Source organism: Perkinsus marinus, assembly GCF_000006405.1.
Source record: "Perkinsus marinus ATCC 50983 genomic scaffold scf_1104296962766, whole genome shotgun sequence".
Taxonomy (NCBI): domain Eukaryota; phylum Perkinsozoa; order Perkinsida; family Perkinsidae; genus Perkinsus; species Perkinsus marinus.
The window spans coordinates 348,593-364,778 of NW_003205333.1; the positions used below are offsets into that span (position 1 = coordinate 348,593).

Here is a 16,186-nt window from a genome sequence, read left to right on the forward strand (position 1 = left end):
ACACCAATGAAACCGGCACCGACAATGAGAACGTTGGCCTTCTTCTTGTTGAGGGCGGCAAGCTTCTCATGCTCCTCGAAGATATGACGACGGCGACCCTCGATGAAACGCTCATCGATGTGATTCCACTCAGACTCGGCAATGGCACCCTCGTTGACAGTGGGAGCCCAGAGAGACTCACCCCACTTGGAGAAGAGACCGAAAGTGCAACCAGCGGCGATGACGCAATAGTCGAAGGCGACCTCCTCAGTGTGGTCGGAGAACATCGGCTTGACATGAGCGATTTGCTTCTCACCGTCGAGCTGAGTAACCTCACCCCAGAGGAACTTAATGCCCATAGTGCGCTCCAAGATCGACTGGTAAGTGAATGACAGAGCGTCGTAATGACCAGGCTTGACATAAGCACGGAGGACACCAGGAGTGTACTCGAAGTACTCCTTGGCATCAACAAGGGTGACGTCGAAACGGCCCTTGAGCTCGTTGGCAGCGAACATGCCGGAGAAGCCACCTCCGATGACTAAAGCGTGGCGCTTGTCAGAGACCATCAGAGACAAACAAATACTAAACTACACACATGTCACATCGCCTTCGAATGTTCCACGTCAATCCCTACAGGGCACACTCCCACACGGATATCACTTTCCACTAAATTACTACACAGACCATTTCAACCACTGACAATCAACCAAGACAAAGGAACTACAGTTCTCACCAAGACATTCTTACCTGAGAGCTGCAATATGTATGCACTCCCATTTAGCTGTGCGCTGCATAGCTAATTTGTCCCCCTCCCAAGACCAACGGCGCAATTACGGCTCTCGCAAATTTCCATGATATTCTCATTAGAGCTCCATGCGAATAGGCTAAGATGACTTCCTCATACATGACTCCATAATGGAGACTACTAGAATGTCGAACGGTACTGTAACTCCTCCAAACGGTTCAATTATGGGACGAAACAGGTAAGCCGACTCGAAATGGACAGGCTCTGGTGCACACAAAGGAGACATCTTCTTCGCTTCTACCGCTCATCGCGGTCATTTATGGGTGGCTGGCTTGTAGCTCTCTCATAGGTGGCTCCTCCTAAGACTACTGATTGGGTCGGGAGGCACACTGCGTCCCCGGATACTTTGAGGTGTTTGAACTTGGGAAGCACTAACCGCATGGAAGTTCACAAGAGATATCATGAGATACCGCTAGAGATATCATTCCCACGTTCGGATTTGCATTCATTGATTTGCAACTCCCATGCCTGGTGGTCAATATAACGAGTGGTTGCCTACATATCAACTTGTCCATCCTCAGCACTCCTCTTCGGAATACCTATTTCATAATATCATTTTGAGGCTGGGACTCGCCTCTCGAACAAGTATATCATAACCATTCCTATCATCACATTCAATGATCCCGCGAATCAGTTGTTGTGCTTTTGCTTAGGACACAGTCCAGAAACATTGAAGCCAGAGGGATTTTTTCGATACGACCGCAAGCGAATACGACATCCAAGAGTTCATATTCACTGTGAAAACTTCCGTGCACAACTCTTTACTGGCCCCAACAGAGAAAAGGATTTCACGAGCAAAAAACTCGGCTACGGGAAGACCCGCAGCAATAGAATACAGTACTGGTAAAACTAGTTCATGAAAGGAGTATGATGGACGAAATGCCAACCCCAACTGCCAATGATGCCGCGCTTGTTCTCGTTGACCTTAGTGGATTCAATGAGGCCCTTCTGGATGGCAGAGAGCTTGCCCCAGAGGACCATATGGCCAGTGCCAGGAGCAGACTTGGCACCCAAAACGAAGCAGGCCTTGTTAGGTCCGAGAGAAGTAGCGAACATACCAGCACCCCAAGGCCACCAAGTAGTGACGAGGTCCTTGGCACCACCGAGCCCGCAGCAGCCGCCAACGGACTTACCCTTATGCTCGAGGTGGTCCAAGATCTTAATGTTCTTGGTAGCATGAGCGGCCTGCTCCTCAGAAGGATAAGAGATCTTAGGGATCGGGGGAAGCTCAGGGACCATATTGCAATCACCAATGGCGAAGATGTGACCGTTACCCCAGAGGGACTGAGAGCCATCCTCGTTAACCTTGTAGACCTGCAAATGCTTGTTCACGTGAATCCATCCTCCGCCACCGGGACCGCGCTTCTTGGGGTCCTCCTCCTTCTTGTCCTCCTCCAAGGGGTTGTAGCCAGTCAAGCACTCCTTAGGCATGAACCAGTTGGAAGCCTTAGTGCCAATGCAGACGAAAGTGCAGTCAGGCTCGCCAGTGAGGCCAATCTTCTCGAAGAAGCCCTGCTCCTTGGGAGCGTACTTCATGCCATAGTAGCACTTAATTCCGTGCTGCTTCATGTACTTATCGCAGTAGTCGGCAGCGTTCTGAGGAAGGGGTCCGAGGCACTTAGGAAGGAAATCCATGATGGTGAGCTTGAGATTGGGGAAGTAGTGCTGAAGCTCAGTGACCCACTCGACACCAATGAAACCGGCGCCGACAATGAGAACGTTGGCCTTCTTCTTGTTGAGGGCAGCAAGCTTCTCATGCTCCTCGAAGATATGACGACGGCGACCCTCGATGAAACGCTCATCGATGTGCTTCCACTCAGACTCGGCAATGGCACCCTCGTTGACAGTGGGAGCCCAGAGAGACTCACCCCACTTGGAGAAGAGACCGAAAGTGCAACCGGCGGCGATGACGCAGTAGTCGAAGGCGACCTCCTCAGTGTGATCGGAGAACATCGGCTTGACATGAGCGATTTGCTTCTCACCGTCGAGCTGAGTAACCTCACCCCAGAGGAACTTAATGCCCATAGTGCGCTCTAAGATCGACTGGTAAGTGAATGACAGAGCGTCGTAATGACCAGGCTTGACATAAGCACGGAGGACACCAGGAGTGTACTCGAAGTACTCCTTGGCATCAACAAGGGTGACGTCGAAACGACCCTTGAGCTCGTTGGCAGCGAACATGCCGGAGAAGCCACCTCCGATGACTAAAGCGTGGCGTTTATCCGAAACCATAGAAGAGAGAAAACTACAACGGGAACACATCAACCATCATCACCCTACACGAACCAGAAAACTGTGATCACAAACAATAAATACGCTAACTATCATTCTGAGTCGAAGCTAGATTCCCTCAGCTTGAGGCTGTATATGGAGCTCACATTCGAATCCTGCTTTGAGGAAGATATCGCTATGAGTCTGTTCTGCATCGTTGCTCCTAGTGAAGGCTCAGTTGTTGCTGTACACTCCAACAATGAGCTAGGTTCGACTCGTCCTTCCCTTCGACAAAACACTGTTGGTTGGAACATTTATATTCTGAGATAATCAAGTCACCAAATCTAGCATGTAGATATTTTGTGCGTTTGGAGCTGTGGTCAATCCAAACCTCGCCCGTAGTAATGTATCCATCTTGTGTTCACAATCGGAGAAGTATTAGCCTTAAAAACGACGATACAGGTCACGTTTTCATAGTGTTCTCCCATACGCTCGTCAAAGCTCCCTTCGAAGAAACTATGCACTCACTAACCACACAAGTTATCAGTCGGTCAGTGAATGGTCAGTGAATGAAAGGTGTATATTATACTTAAGTCGTCTTAAACACAAACATCGGGTCTTTGGTATATTTATCGTCAAACCGCTGCAACCACCTGTCGAGCAAGTCCTGAGGGCATCTCATAAACCGAGCGTCACCACCGCCACTCGTGTTGAAGGACTCGATATACCTGCGATGGACCATCACGGGAACTTCCACAACGACAGGGTGTACCGGAACAGATTTAGGGCAACTTTCCTGGCGAACTCCCTCTTGAAATCGGCCGATTCGCCAACCGTGCTCATCTTCGGCAAGAGTGTCTGAGGAGCGTTAGTGAGTCCGAACAATTGCTAGTTGCCATTTGACCAACCTCGGAGGGCTCGAAGGCCAATCCAATGCGGACTGCTGGCATGCTAGCGATATCGGGGTTCAGCGGCCAGCCTGGTGAAAAGATATCAGTGGGCTTCGCGTTTGACAAGGCGCCAACGAAAGCCGCACCATCTGAAAACAACAGAGTCGTAGACACTCTTTGCTTCATTGAGGGATATCCTCCTCATACCAGTGGTAGCTGTGTAGTAAACTCCCAAGCCTACAGTGTCCGAGGGGACTGGTCGTAGGAGGAACACCGAGAACGATGATATACTACCAGGATTGGACACGTCTACATGCCAACTGAAACCACGAGCATCACGAGTCGCAGTAGAGTCCTCTACCTGTTACCTCGTTTCGGTATCTTGGACGAAGTCAGTGATTAGAGGCCTGCCGGGAATAGCCAGACCGAACAGAGGGCCAGATGCATTCACAGGAGCTGTGTTCATAAGATCAATTAGTGAGATAAATTTGAGCTGCAATCTTGAGCACTACATCGAAAGGAGCCACTCCGAACAAAACACCCCACAGAGAACACCAATTTTCCGAGTTCCACGTGAAGTACATGGTACACAGGCTCAAGCCTCGCACAGAATGTCAAAAGGTAGCAGGTTTGGCACGAAGACAATTAGCTTGGTTTAGCATTTCTTCTCTAAATCGCCATGTTCTATCGAGTAGATTACGAAACCTGGAATAACTTCACTTGAAAAGCAACGTGAGCGATGATGCCAAGAAATACTTACTGTGAGCTTCTGTATTTCTCCAGATCGCTGACAAGGTCCGGCTTGGAGCCAAAATTCGCGCGGAAGTCGGTAGTGAACAGATCACAGTCTCTCAAAACGAGAGAGCCTAGCGACATCATCACCAACATACCACACTTCGCCGAACTACTCACCATGACTCCGGGACTTGGGCAATTCGTGATGCCGCTGCCCAGACCTACCACCGAACGACTTGGGCTCAGCCACTAGATGTTTGATTCTCGCATCGAGGAAAGACAAACGTCGGTTGGCCTGAAAGAAGTGATGCATTGAACTAGCAGGAGGGAGAGTACCCGAGGTGAGTCGAGCTGTGGTGGGTGCAGGACGAGCTGCGCTTTACGGGTACTAGTAACGGGACCTGGCAAGGCTGGGGAATCTCGATGCACACTGCGCCGGAGGGGTGTCCTCACCTGAGTCTTTGATGAAGGAGAGAAAATCTCGACAGTAACGGCCACCACTGGTCAAGCTGTTATCCTCACTCATGGTTGACGACGTGTTAGAACGACTAAACCGTCTGGAGAGACTCGTTGTTGTAGGACCCGGTGCGGGCTTGGTCCCAACTCCTCGATGCGGTGCATGCCGACCGTGCGTGAAAGAAGACAATACACATGCCATTGGAAAACAACCGCTGGCAATTCCCGAGACTTTTTCCTCAGTTCTAATTTAGTCTACAAGCGACCGCTGGTTCAACCAGCCTCACTGTAGGAGCTACGAACTACTCGCAACACGTGTCACTGTGAATGGTAACCCAACAACAATCGGGCGTGAAGCCGTGATCGACATGTGTAGGAGGCTGGCGGTAGCATTCAATGGGACTCGAAGTTACACCTAATCGCTGAATTACAAGCTAGCGATGATAAATTATGGCGTGCCCTCATTTACAAGTACTGAAGAGTCTACTTAACCGACGATAAGCCCGTCGGTGTTGAACACCGTGTCAATTGTTGAAGTAAAGCGTTCAGTAAATTCTCTAACATGGTCTGCAATGCAGCGTAGCTCGTCAGGCAGAACCAGTGAAATCAGGTGGCCACATGCTAGCAGCTGTAGTCGTGCCAAACTTTATAAGAACTGAGGGTCTCAGTGGGACTAGTGACTTGAGATATAGGAGCGGTTTCAGAGGGTTTCCCATCCATTTTTCACCATTAGCGCGATTTTTCGGAACCAGTGCCTTGGGAGGGAGCGGCTGGTTACCCAAGCAGTCTCCACGGACGAGCTGACGAGGTCAACCTCGTTGTCAAATCGATCACTATGGCGAGCGGTAAATTTCCGTCGTAGACGACTGGACCCACCTGGTCAGCATCACTCGTTAATCTCGCAGTTGAGTGTAGATATTCGGTATGGAGCAGACTTCACTACTAGACCAGCTCAGTGACGAACAGAAGAAGCGGTTGGAGGATCTTAAATGCCAAGCAACAGACTTGGAGGAGTGCCTTTCTGACGCCGATATTGAAGAGTTCGATGATGGACAGGTAGTGCTTGGGTGTTGATCACTATCACGCAGACCGCTCATGGTCTTCTGTTGGTGAATCTGTGTGGTGATGATACTTAGTCTATCGTGACAGATACCCCGAGACGAGTCCTTCCAGTCGACCATCATCATCACTAACTTGCCTAAGGTGGAGGAACGGAAGGTTGACAAGCTCAAACACGTCTTACTGAAGACAATAAAGAAGGTTGATGGTTGTGACGAGGAGGAACCTGACATGTAGTACTGGGGGATGCTCCCCCGGTGGGCGGACGATGGCAGTCTTGAGAGATTTGGGCAAAATTTGTGACGTTATCGTGCGACGCAGGTGTGTGTCAGTTACATGCCTATCAACGAAGAGGAGGGCCACACTGATGGTGTTGCAGTGGTCACATTTGCCAAGGCTAACCACGCTGCTGAAGCTCTGAAGGTAAGCCCTTCGTTAAGAAGGTTTGAAATAGCCATTGGATGACAGGTACTCGATCGCTACCATTTCGGCAAGTCTAACGTACTGCGAACGTTCGCTATTGATCACAGAGATGAGGTACTTGCTTGCAATGATGATGGTACGATGCCTGAGGAAGACGAGGGTGAGGAGTCCACTGATGTAAGCATTGTTGAGGCATCCTGGCGGGACATGGTCGGCTCCCTCTCAGCATTTCCAGCATAGTCGTTTGATGGCCGGTTATACTCTTAAGGACACCAGAGACTGGATGTTAGACAAGGAATGGAGGGAGATGCTCGCTATAAGGCACGGCTAGAGGACCGCCTGGTCTGGGTGATTCATAACTGTGTATTAGGTATGAGAAGCAGACCGAGGTGTCATGGTACACTCATCTCGACAAGCGCGGACCCGTCATCCAGTACGATGGTGCTCGGGAGCGGGCCCAGCGTAAGGTGTGGACGGACTCTAATGTCGCCTGGAGTCCCAGAGGAACCTTTCTGGTCACCTTCCATAACCCTGGTGTGAATCTTTGGGGTGGAGAGAACTTTGAGAAGAAGATCCAATGTGAACACGCCAGAGTTCGACGTGTCATTTTCACCAACAACGAAAGGTGAGAAACTGGTTACTTGGACTCGGTGAGGGACGGTGAGTATAGATACATGATGACTTGGAACGGTACTAATCCGTCCCATGCTGATCTCTCGGCTGTGCGAATATTCGATCTTTTCACGGGGGAATGCAAGCGAACTATGCCTTTGCCAGAGCTTGCTGCGGTTGCGGTAATGATATGAAGAGTAGCCCTGCATCCTTCCCCGAATGGATGTTCTCTAGGATCCTATCGTTCCTCCTGAGCCCAGTGCTTCGGCTCCTGGAGCTGCTCCTGCTGCTGCACCTAGAGGGAGGCGCACGGTGAGGATTCGACAGTGTTCTAGGTATGCCAACATCGATTCTCATTTTTGTTAGATTCCGATGTACATGTGGTCTCAAAGTGGGGATTTCTTCGCTAAGAGGTTGGACAATGGAGTGTAGGTCCTTGATTCGGCGAGTGGGGACGGTCACGGGTATTCTCTTAGGATGATTTATGAAACACCTTCAATGGAGATGAAGGAAGTGTTGAAGTATCCCGGGATTACGGCCATCTCATGGTGCCCTGCTAAGCGGGATATCCTAGCCGTCTGGGTATGTTAGTCTAGATCGTCCATGGGAATAGCAGCCGAATATGTGGAGAGTTCAGGTCCCTGAGAGCGCTAACTCTCCCGCTAGATTTGCCTTGCTCGAATCTAAGAAGAAGAGTCCTTTCCAGGAGATCGTTGCTAAGAATGCATTCCAGGTGAGGAAACTGGCTGATCTGATAATCTCATCATCTGAGCATGTTACTGTAGATTGACAACAGTCGTCCTGCCGACATCTTCTGGCACCCCCAAGGTGACTATGTGGCGACTAACGTCCTACGTGTCTCTAAGAGCGGCAAGACTGGGTAAGGTCTTTGGAAAACCCGGTGTTAGATAGGACCTGCGTTGTGCTATGTAGGAACCCTCTGTTGGAGATCTTCCGTCTTAATGAGAAGGGTTGCCCTGCTGAGAAGATTGAGCTGAAGAATAGATCTGTGAAGGCCGTAAGTGTCGAGCGTTGAGGTGTAGTATGCGGCTGATCTTGTCTCTCGTTCAGGTTCATTGGGAACCTCATGGTAATAGACTCGCAGTGATCAACACTAACTCTGAAGGACGTGATCCTCAGATATGGTTCTATGAGGTAACGGGGTCACCTAGTAGTGTGTAGGACTGTTGTATGATGTCAGGTGAAGACTACTAGTACGATGATTGGAGCCCCTGCGACTGTTGAAAAGGTTGCTGAGTATAAAATGACCAACTACATGCATCTTTTCAAGTGGAACACCTTTGGAAGGTAGCAGTGCCCTTGACCATGAACTCTCCATTGCTAGGTTGTACGCTCCTTAGATACTGGGTCATGTGGTCCGAGTCTAGCGGCGAGATCGTCTTTGGATGTCTAACACCCGAGAATAAGGTTGATATCCACAACACTGATGAGCACTTCATGCTTAATCATGTCTCTTGGGATCCCAGCGGAAGGTGAACGGTCTTCGGCAGTTCCCTTATTGTATTCGCATTCTCTCCGTATTAGATATCTCCTAACAGCAGTTACTCAGAACATCTTCGAGAGCGCAGCTGGTCGGGGTTACAGGAATGCTCAGGAGAGCGGTTTCTGCATCTGGAGTTTCCAGGGTCGTCTTATGTAGCAGAAGTGGAAGGGTTGGCTTGATGACGATGATTTTGATGTATAGGTATAAGTGTCCGAAAGAGAGCTTGTGGTTCTCGGACTGGAGGCCTCACCCGAAACAACTGTTGTCTGAGAAGGAGGTCGCGAGCATAAGGAAAGACTACAAGCAGTATAGTGCCCAATACGAGGCTGGTGATCGCGACTTTGCTAGTCAACAGCGTGCGGCTGCGGTTGCCGATAAGAAGGCTATACAGAACGACTTCAGGTGGGCTCCTTAGACGTGGGAGTGGGCTGGACATAGAGTGTGTTGTGGTGTAGGTCTATGCTGAAGGATCTCAAAGAGTACCGTACGGAGATGTGCAAATCGTTGGCTTGTGACGACTGGGAGGAGGTAGGCTCGTCGTCCTATTTTTCCGTTACTGGTTCACATTCATTTCGTGTAGGGCTTCAAGCGCTTGGCTGCATCAAGAGAGACTGTTACGTTCACTGAGACCAGGGAGGTCGAACAAGGGAAACCTGTAATGGGGGTGCTTAGCGTTTGTGGTCAATGGGGCTCTCGAGCTGATGAATTGTTGATGATATTTGCTGTGTTTTTCAGAAGGAGGAGTTGTACTCTTTCTAAGAGGTGTCGAGATGTATCTATATTTCGTTACTTCTGTCAAGCTGGCCATCCTAATGCTACTACCGCAAAATATTCCGCTCACGTTTCAACAGTCGAGTTTTGTTTGTTTGAGTTAGTCGTATGAAGGGGAAAGTACGGGGGTCCTAAGACCGGGGTGAAATCGGTTAGGATAGTGTCGCTGCTGTCGTGACGCTCTCTAGTATTGTCATCAAATCCCATTTAGTTGATATTATGTCGGAGCCCTCTAAGGAGCTGAATGCCGAGGTGAAAGCTCCTGAATGCATTGATTCATCGATGAAGGATAAGGCAGAGCCTTCGTCGCGAGTGGAGGTAAATTTGGGGGTTGTTTTGTTACAATACTGAATGAGGTTGTGGATGCTTATGGTCTGAGGAAATGTAGTTGATGGTTTGATAGAGTGTTTGTGCCTTCCTAGTCATTTTGTTTAACCGAATGAATCGGAGTCAGTCCGGCTCTGGAATAAAACTTCCTCATAGATAACTTATGAGTTTGGACCGAATTGATCATGGGAACGCTCATCATACGCTGGTTCTGGGCACAGCTTGGTGATGTTTAGGTTAATCGTGAGGCATTGAGTGGTTACGATGAGTTGGTCACCGAGGAGGATATTTACGCCCTAGAGCGGTCGCGGAGAGGACCCCGACGACCGTCTTGGAAGTTACTCAATCCTCCCAGGAAGAGGTCGGGAGAGCAAGCGAACCCTATCGTGGTACTACTGGGGTCATAATATAGAGTCCAGCAAGTTCCCATGAAGTGGTTGATTTCATGAGAATATTTTACCGCCGTGTGAACGTTCGTGGAAAGCGAACCTTCCATAGTACTTTATCGATGTTGTAACTTAAGGTACAGCGCAAAGGATCTCCGAGTAGACGGCGATCATCCCCTGATTATGCAGACCTCCTGCCGAGTGATAATGAGGATAGTGATGATGATGGCCATCGAAGGCGTCGTGGGCGGTCTCGTGAGCTCACCACTGCTGACATAGGCAATAGGGTATCATTCTCATCTCACCTGTACTTCCGCAGAGAACCCTGTTTAGGATCATGATAGTCCTCGGTTGAGAGCGAGAGTCCCGAGTAGAGAAGGCGATCAGAGACTGCGGAGTACAAGTGGAGAAAAAAGGTATTGTTGATTGTCTTTATGCCTTTTACACATGTGTGTGCCAGGGAGCAGTTTTATCGTCGGGGAGAACACCGGCCGTATCGATCGTTTATGAGCGGTCGGTTTGAAGACCATTATAAGAAGTATACCACCGTTGAAGATCGGAAAAGGGTTCAGAACAATCGTGTGGCGGGCATAAGCGACTTCCTTGCTTGGGCTAAGGACGCAAAAGAAGTGGATGTCGATACAGCGACTGGTGAGCTTCAGGCTGGTCGATTGTATTACCTCTGATCTGACGAGGACTTCTGTTCAGGCCGTGATCGGGGGAGGAAATCATTGACTAAATCGCCGAGGAAGAAAAGTCCTCGTAGTAGACAACGATCTAGAAGTCGATCGTCACACCATGATGACAGAATAGAAAGACGTGAGGGTCATCGAGGTGTTGTATTTGGTAGACGACGATGAACTGTGTACTGAACGATTGTTGTGTTTAATATTCCACCACCACTCTTGCTAGTGTCGAACCGGTAGGGTGGTTCGGAACGAACGAACCTTAGAGGGAAGGACACTCCGAGACACAGTCTGAATCACACGTGGTGAGTGTAACGACCGTGCATGTCTCCGCCTTTTTCGGTACTTCCTCCCACGAGTGGTAGGATGAGAGAGACCCTTCTAACCTCAATTATTCCGTGATTTACAGAAGACGTAGCGGAGCAGCGCTGCCAATGCGGATTGGTACTTGACCTAGTTTAACAAATCAAGTTTCTTTATGAGTGTTGATGCTTCTTACCATTGAATGGTAAAAACGTTGCCTGTCACTTGAGGGGGGTAAAGAGTCAATGAGCGAATGTTGTTTAGAATAGGACGATTTTCTCATTCCCAGAGGTAACAGTTCAAAAGAAACAATTCAACATAATCATCAACTGCTTACGCGTGAGTCAGATTTGACATCACTCAGTGACCGAGTCTCAATCCCAATGAATCGGTACTGATTAAGTACTGGCCTTAGACAATTATTACTATCATCATTCTTTCCCCCATCCGGCCAACAGTGACAACACAAAGCATATGAGACTAGACCTCTTTTTTCCAGGTTCCCAATAGAAAGCCAGCCGTAATAAACGAATCGTCCCGTGCGACTAGTACAGCACTTGCACAGTGAGAACTAACGGGCCAGAGTCGTTATAACGACAACCATACAAACAGAACCAACAGAGGCAGCAAGCTGCAGAAGTCAGCAGCTTACAACCTGCGACCACGGCGACCGCACTTCTTCCTGGTGGAATCGGTGGGAATGGGGGTAACATCCTCGATACGGCCGATCTTCATACCAGCACGGGCGAGGGCACGGAGGGCAGCCTGGGCACCAGGGCCGGGGGTCTTGGTCTTGGTACCACCAGTGGCACGCAGCTTGATGTGAAGAGCGTTGACACCGAGCTCCTGAAAACGACAATTCGACATGCATGTCTCAAACGAGTTGAAGCGATAATAGAAATGCTAATGTTTTCTTACCTTGCACCTGACGGCGACGTCCTGAGCGGCAAGCATGGCAGCGTAGGGAGAGGACTCATCACGATCGGCCTTCACCTTCATACCACCAGTGACACGGACCAAGGTCTCGCGACCGGACACATCAGTGACGTGGATGAAAGTATCGTTGAAGGAAGCGTAGATGTGGGCAACACCGAACACGAGCTCACCCTCACGGACCTGGGGACCAAGTTGGAGGGGCTCCTCAGTCTTAGGGGCTTTCTTAGGGGCCATTGGGAAAAGTGGCTGGTACTAGTATGGAGAATCACACTCCTCGCCAAGAAAGGTTTAGCGCGATCGATTACGATATTTTACTGAGTAATTGTAAGATTGCGCAAGTGCGCAAGTTATATTAATTTTTCATGGCGCGCGCTCACTCATAGCGGAGCGAAACGATTTTCGTTCACCATTTTCGTGCAGTGATCGCAGAACAAGAGAAAGGTCCGGAAGTCTTCTTCTAGTGAATGTTATGAGAGCACATAGCATCTCAGCCCGCCACAAGGAACACATCGTGGTCCCTCAAGTTTTATCAGTTACGTTCATTCACCCCGCACCCTACACCTTTGATGATGCTATCGTTCAAACCCATTCACATCTTGCTCCTACTCGGCTCGTCTGAAGCTGTTCGGGTGAAGCATAGGGCTATCAAGAAGCTGATCACCAAGGCTCAAAGCCACCGATGGAATCCTGTGTCACTGGCGGTGAGAAGTGACATCTAGGGGTTGAGGTGGAGTTGCTACCGCTCAGATTTTCCCCGATCCCGACGAACCGAGTGGCTGCTTCGTGAAGTCGAAGTTCTATGGCAGGGAAAGTCGTATCTATTTCCAGCTTGAGGAGGGTCATTCATCCGGAGAGCTTGTCTACAAGGTCAATAAGGAAAAATCAACATGCCCTTATCCTGGAACGAGGTACCGTTATCATCGTTTGCATTCTTTTATGTTTGCCTTCAGCCCACTAGAAGTAACGGGTAGCGTCGCAACGGGGAAGGGAGACGTCAGCGACTGTCGTACTGGCGTCAGACGTATATTCTCGAAAATTGGGATGAAGGATGGCCCGAACCCTGCAGATTTCGTCAAGCGCAGCAGCAAGTTCATAAAGCAACTGTGCTCGGAAAGGGCAAGCAGTGGCGCCTCAGTGTCACAAAATGATGAGGAAGATGAAGATGATAGTGATTGATTCTGAATCCATGATTCAGTGTGACCAATGGTCATGCGTTCTCACCGGTTAATCGAATACATGTTGTCTGGCTATGCTGAGATGTGTTGAGTTCTGAGTAGTTGAAATGGATGGGCCCGATGAGTATCTCCCATTGATCGGGCGGAGGTACGTTGAGGGCGAGCCACTCTGAATGGCATTAGCGGTCTGTGCGTGCTGTTGCACAGAGACAAGCGCCAGTCCAGCCTTCCTTTATTGAAACTGCCACGAGAAACTCGTCATGAAACAACTCGGAAATGAAATGAAACACTAGCATGAAATACTAAGTGTTTAACAATATCATTTTCTGCTCATTTATCTCACGGCTTCTGAGTCAACCAGTGCCCCGACCGAAGCTCTGAACAATAGCCATGTTGATCACCTGAGAGGTCTATTGGGAAGCTTGCACATTCGGTCGGTTATGGCAAGGGGATCCGAAGGGTGTTGCTCAATGTGGCGGGCTTGGTCTTAGGGGAGAGAACTGATAATTACTCCCAAGGGATGATCGTGTCACCGATTGGGCTCCATTTGTTGTGATATTTTCACTGGTATGGGCAATACACCACGTCCATATGCCTCTGCTGCGAGAGCACGTGAACGCTCGCTAGTGATGCGATACCATTTTGGCCCAGTGACGTAGAATTGACGGAGTTGCGAACTTACTGAATGGAGACCCGTTTTGACAGAGTTTCGAGTCAACTAATGGAATTATTTGGTTGAGGGAAACCCGTTTCGGTTCTGATGAGGTCCCTCCCGGATCGCAGCTATACAGATATATCGCTCAGGCGGGTCGATAGAGAGTAGCTCACCATCGTCGCATGTGATCCGCCAAGACAATAGGTTGCCCATGTAGCTCGTTAGGTGGGCTAGCAATGAGATCATCCAAGCCATCCAATAAGGATGACAGGGAGGTGAAAGCATATGAGGATTATACTGCACCACAAGAGGGTGAGTTGCATGCATGATAAGTATGTTCATAGTCCTCACAAGTCCAGCGCTGAACTCCCCTAGAACATCTCTTGCTGCTACCTAGTGGATGATGATCAGAGAGAAGGAGCCACTGAGCGGAACTAATGCATACGGTCTGGAACGATAAAAGAGGCCAGTTTGTTGGTGGGCCCGAAACTCATGAACTTCGGAATCGACACAAAAATCGATCGGGGGTAGCGGACCTCGGACAGACATTCTGCAGGTGGAGTGAAGAAGGTTTGAACACGTCGGGGGCCCATTTCACAAGCCTCGGTTAGGCACGAAAATCGTAAGGCGCTAGGCGATTTCTGCACCTTATAGCGGGTAGGCTCTTTCACAAAGGTTAGGCGCATCTGATATGAAATCAGCAAGGCACCTAACTAGGTCCACCTAAACGTAAGGTACACCTAAGGACGCCTTGGGCCAGAAGTCCTTGTGAAATGGGCCCTAGAGAATCGCTTACTGCAATCGTGCATCCTGTCAAACCGTTTTGAAAGATTCCTGTCGAGACGAGCTGGCAAATACGTCTACGCTCTATGAAAGATTCTTCTCATGATATCATCTCAAAACGCACTTGACATTCTAGTAGACTTATTCCACCGTTTGTTGTGGATCTTAGAGGCTACGTTGTCATACACTACGACCTGTCATCCACAGAATTGGTCCGATCATCCCTTCATCATCGGCGATGCGCGGAGACAGTGCGGCGTTGGTCAGGTCACGGAGTGGGTCCGTGAGACTCATTCGCTTTCTCATCGGTGTAGGACTGTAGGTTGACGTAGGAGTCGACTCATAGTCGCTTGAGATATACGGTTCCACGTGTAGGCTCTTGTCGTAGGGTATGTAGTGCTGTTTTGCGTTGGACAAGCCTGTAGCTCACCAGGAATGCGTACTGTTGGGAGCATCTAGTGCGGTCATCATCGGGTAAGTGTAGGTCCTCAGACTGGCTGTGTGGTGTCTCGTATGAGGCAGATTCTTGCTCAGGCTTGACGAGCTGATCAGGGATGAGGATGAGCGACGACTTTCCGTGACCGAGAAGAAGTTGGATTTGAAGAAAGACATCATACACTTGCGCCTTGGCGGCACGGTTACTGAAAGCCTCTCTGCTCGACTCGTCGGATTTTAGGGTCTTCTCTCCTGCAACGTGGAGATGGAGATCAGTCTAGATTCATTTCTCTGACTGAAAGGCCTCGAGGGAGGGACTAGGGTTGTCCGGGTCAAAGCTTATTGTCAAGTTGAATGTACCCGTTTTTGAGTTGTAAATTGTTAATTAAAGGCTTGATGCATGGCTGCACCTCTAGCTTTAGAGCTGTGTGTACTAGTCTGATCTTGCTCCTAGACTGAGCTTGCCTTGTACGCAGTTTACGTGGAGAGACTATGGACCGTAGAGGGCCTGCCATCCGTGACACGTCGAGGACTTCCCTCCTCCCCAGCCCTCCCGGAGTAGGTCGTTGCTGTTGCGTCTGCTCGATTGTCTGGTAAGCTGGAGTGGTCAGGCACGCGCTCAAAGCCGTCGAGATAGATGTGCTGAAGACGTCTATGAGGCCCAACATGAGGCTCTGCGGTACCTCTGTAACCGAGCAGAGGGGACTCGGCAACATTCAGAGAGCTCTCTCGGACCTGTCGGACCTTGGACAAGGCACTCACCGCAACCATGGCTGCCGCTAAATGCATGCCAGCCGCCCCATATTGTTCAAGCCCATATGGTGAGGAGTGAAGCTCAGGTTGGCGGCCTAGCCCTTCTTTTCAGCCTGGGGCTGTTACGGGCTACCACGGCCCGCCATCTCAGACTAGCACACAAGTTTTCTCATGTGCTCAGTGTAAGCAGTGTTCCTACTATACTACAGTGACGAGATTCCCTTCCGAGGTACTCCATCGTCTTCTCAATATGGCAGGCCTGCCATCGACTTCGGTGGGAATTGCCCTACAGGTGGGATGTA

At 49.7% G+C, this 16,186-nt stretch overlaps 8 protein-coding genes across 8 annotated transcripts in view; 4 read left to right on the top strand and 4 right to left on the bottom strand.

The window, feature by feature from the left end:
- The window catches only part of Pmar_PMAR014668 (hypothetical protein), a gene marked incomplete at both ends in the record, with an annotated part of 1,215 nt that extends 670 nt beyond the window's left edge, over positions 1-545 (bottom strand). The window contains one exon of the mRNA XM_002771587.1: positions 5-545. Coding sequence (XP_002771633.1) covers positions 5-545 — 541 coding nt within the window. The remainder of the gene's footprint in view (positions 1-4) is intronic.
- Positions 546-1,633: 1,088 nt separating this feature from the next.
- Pmar_PMAR014669 (conserved hypothetical protein) lies at positions 1,634-3,016 on the bottom strand (the record flags this gene model as incomplete). The annotated part of the gene is made up of 1 exon (XM_002771588.1): positions 1,634-3,016. One exon carries the CDS (start codon positions 3,014-3,016, stop codon positions 1,634-1,636), a length of 1,383 nt encoding a protein of 460 aa, XP_002771634.1.
- A 529-nt stretch (positions 3,017-3,545) lies between these two features.
- On the bottom strand, positions 3,546-4,380 carry Pmar_PMAR014670 (conserved hypothetical protein). The gene is made up of 5 exons (XM_002771589.1): positions 4,254-4,380; positions 4,093-4,205; positions 3,904-4,034; positions 3,768-3,853; positions 3,546-3,723 (listed from the first exon to the last, which is right to left on the bottom strand). Exons 1-5 carry the CDS (start codon positions 4,349-4,351, stop codon positions 3,585-3,587), a joined length of 567 nt encoding a protein of 188 aa, XP_002771635.1. The 5' UTR covers positions 4,352-4,380; the 3' UTR covers positions 3,546-3,584.
- A 1,599-nt stretch (positions 4,381-5,979) lies between these two features.
- Pmar_PMAR014671 (Eukaryotic translation initiation factor 3 subunit, putative) lies at positions 5,980-9,527 on the top strand. The gene is made up of 21 exons (XM_002771590.1): positions 5,980-6,132; positions 6,226-6,368; positions 6,468-6,558; positions 6,604-6,735; positions 6,785-6,879; positions 6,929-7,183; positions 7,229-7,352; positions 7,405-7,482; positions 7,537-7,598; positions 7,647-7,752; positions 7,808-7,903; positions 7,956-8,050; positions 8,104-8,188; positions 8,242-8,325; positions 8,372-8,478; positions 8,532-8,663; positions 8,716-8,826; positions 8,876-9,076; positions 9,130-9,202; positions 9,255-9,329; positions 9,410-9,527. The coding sequence occupies exons 1-21, from the start codon at positions 6,001-6,003 to the stop codon at positions 9,431-9,433; spliced, it is 2,301 nt and encodes a 766-aa protein (XP_002771636.1). The 5' UTR covers positions 5,980-6,000; the 3' UTR covers positions 9,434-9,527.
- Positions 9,528-9,664: 137 nt separating this feature from the next.
- Positions 9,665-10,179, top strand: Pmar_PMAR014672 (hypothetical protein; the record flags this gene model as incomplete). Its single annotated transcript, XM_002771591.1, has 2 exons — positions 9,665-9,763; positions 10,009-10,179. 2 exons carry the CDS (start codon positions 9,665-9,667, stop codon positions 10,177-10,179), a joined length of 270 nt encoding a protein of 89 aa, XP_002771637.1.
- A 485-nt stretch (positions 10,180-10,664) lies between these two features.
- Pmar_PMAR014673 (hypothetical protein) lies at positions 10,665-10,844 on the top strand (the record flags this gene model as incomplete). The annotated part of the gene is made up of 1 exon (XM_002771592.1): positions 10,665-10,844. One exon carries the CDS (start codon positions 10,665-10,667, stop codon positions 10,842-10,844), a length of 180 nt encoding a protein of 59 aa, XP_002771638.1.
- A 785-nt stretch (positions 10,845-11,629) lies between these two features.
- On the bottom strand, positions 11,630-12,346 carry Pmar_PMAR014674 (40S ribosomal protein S14, putative). Its single transcript, XM_002771593.1, has 2 exons — positions 12,066-12,346; positions 11,630-11,993 (listed from the first exon to the last, which is right to left on the bottom strand). The coding sequence occupies exons 1-2, from the start codon at positions 12,315-12,317 to the stop codon at positions 11,796-11,798; spliced, it is 450 nt and encodes a 149-aa protein (XP_002771639.1). The 5' UTR covers positions 12,318-12,346; the 3' UTR covers positions 11,630-11,795.
- A 303-nt stretch (positions 12,347-12,649) lies between these two features.
- Pmar_PMAR014675 (hypothetical protein) lies at positions 12,650-15,914 on the top strand (the record flags this gene model as incomplete). The annotated part of the gene is made up of 8 exons (XM_002771594.1): positions 12,650-12,784; positions 12,831-12,991; positions 13,034-13,251; positions 14,139-14,225; positions 15,122-15,170; positions 15,231-15,360; positions 15,586-15,689; positions 15,743-15,914. 8 exons carry the CDS (start codon positions 12,650-12,652, stop codon positions 15,912-15,914), a joined length of 1,056 nt encoding a protein of 351 aa, XP_002771640.1.
- Between the last annotated feature and the right edge of the window lie 272 nt (positions 15,915-16,186).

Excerpts from the sequence above, each read along its gene's own strand:
- Pmar_PMAR014670 (XM_002771589.1), bottom strand. The coding sequence starts at position 4,351 with ATGAACACAGCTCCTGTGAATGCATCTGGCCCTCTGTTCGGTCTGGCT. Across the intron at positions 4,206-4,253 it reads GTCCAAGATACCGAAACGAG|TTGGCATGTAGACGTGTCCA; the intron begins GTAACAGGTAGA and ends TCGTGGTTTCAG. Across the intron at positions 3,724-3,767 it reads GTTGCCCTAAATCTGTTCCG|GTATATCGAGTCCTTCAACA; the intron begins GTACACCCTGTC and ends GGTCCATCGCAG.
- Pmar_PMAR014671 (XM_002771590.1), top strand. The coding sequence starts at position 6,001 with ATGGAGCAGACTTCACTACTAGACCAGCTCAGTGACGAACAGAAGAAG. Across the intron at positions 7,184-7,228 it reads ATTTTCACCAACAACGAAAG|ATACATGATGACTTGGAACG; the intron begins GTGAGAAACTGG and ends CGGTGAGTATAG. Across the intron at positions 9,203-9,254 it reads CTTGTGACGACTGGGAGGAG|GGCTTCAAGCGCTTGGCTGC; the intron begins GTAGGCTCGTCG and ends CATTTCGTGTAG.
- Pmar_PMAR014674 (XM_002771593.1), bottom strand. The coding sequence starts at position 12,317 with ATGGCCCCTAAGAAAGCCCCTAAGACTGAGGAGCCCCTCCAACTTGGT. Across the intron at positions 11,994-12,065 it reads ACGTCGCCGTCAGGTGCAAG|GAGCTCGGTGTCAACGCTCT; the intron begins GTAAGAAAACAT and ends TGTCGTTTTCAG.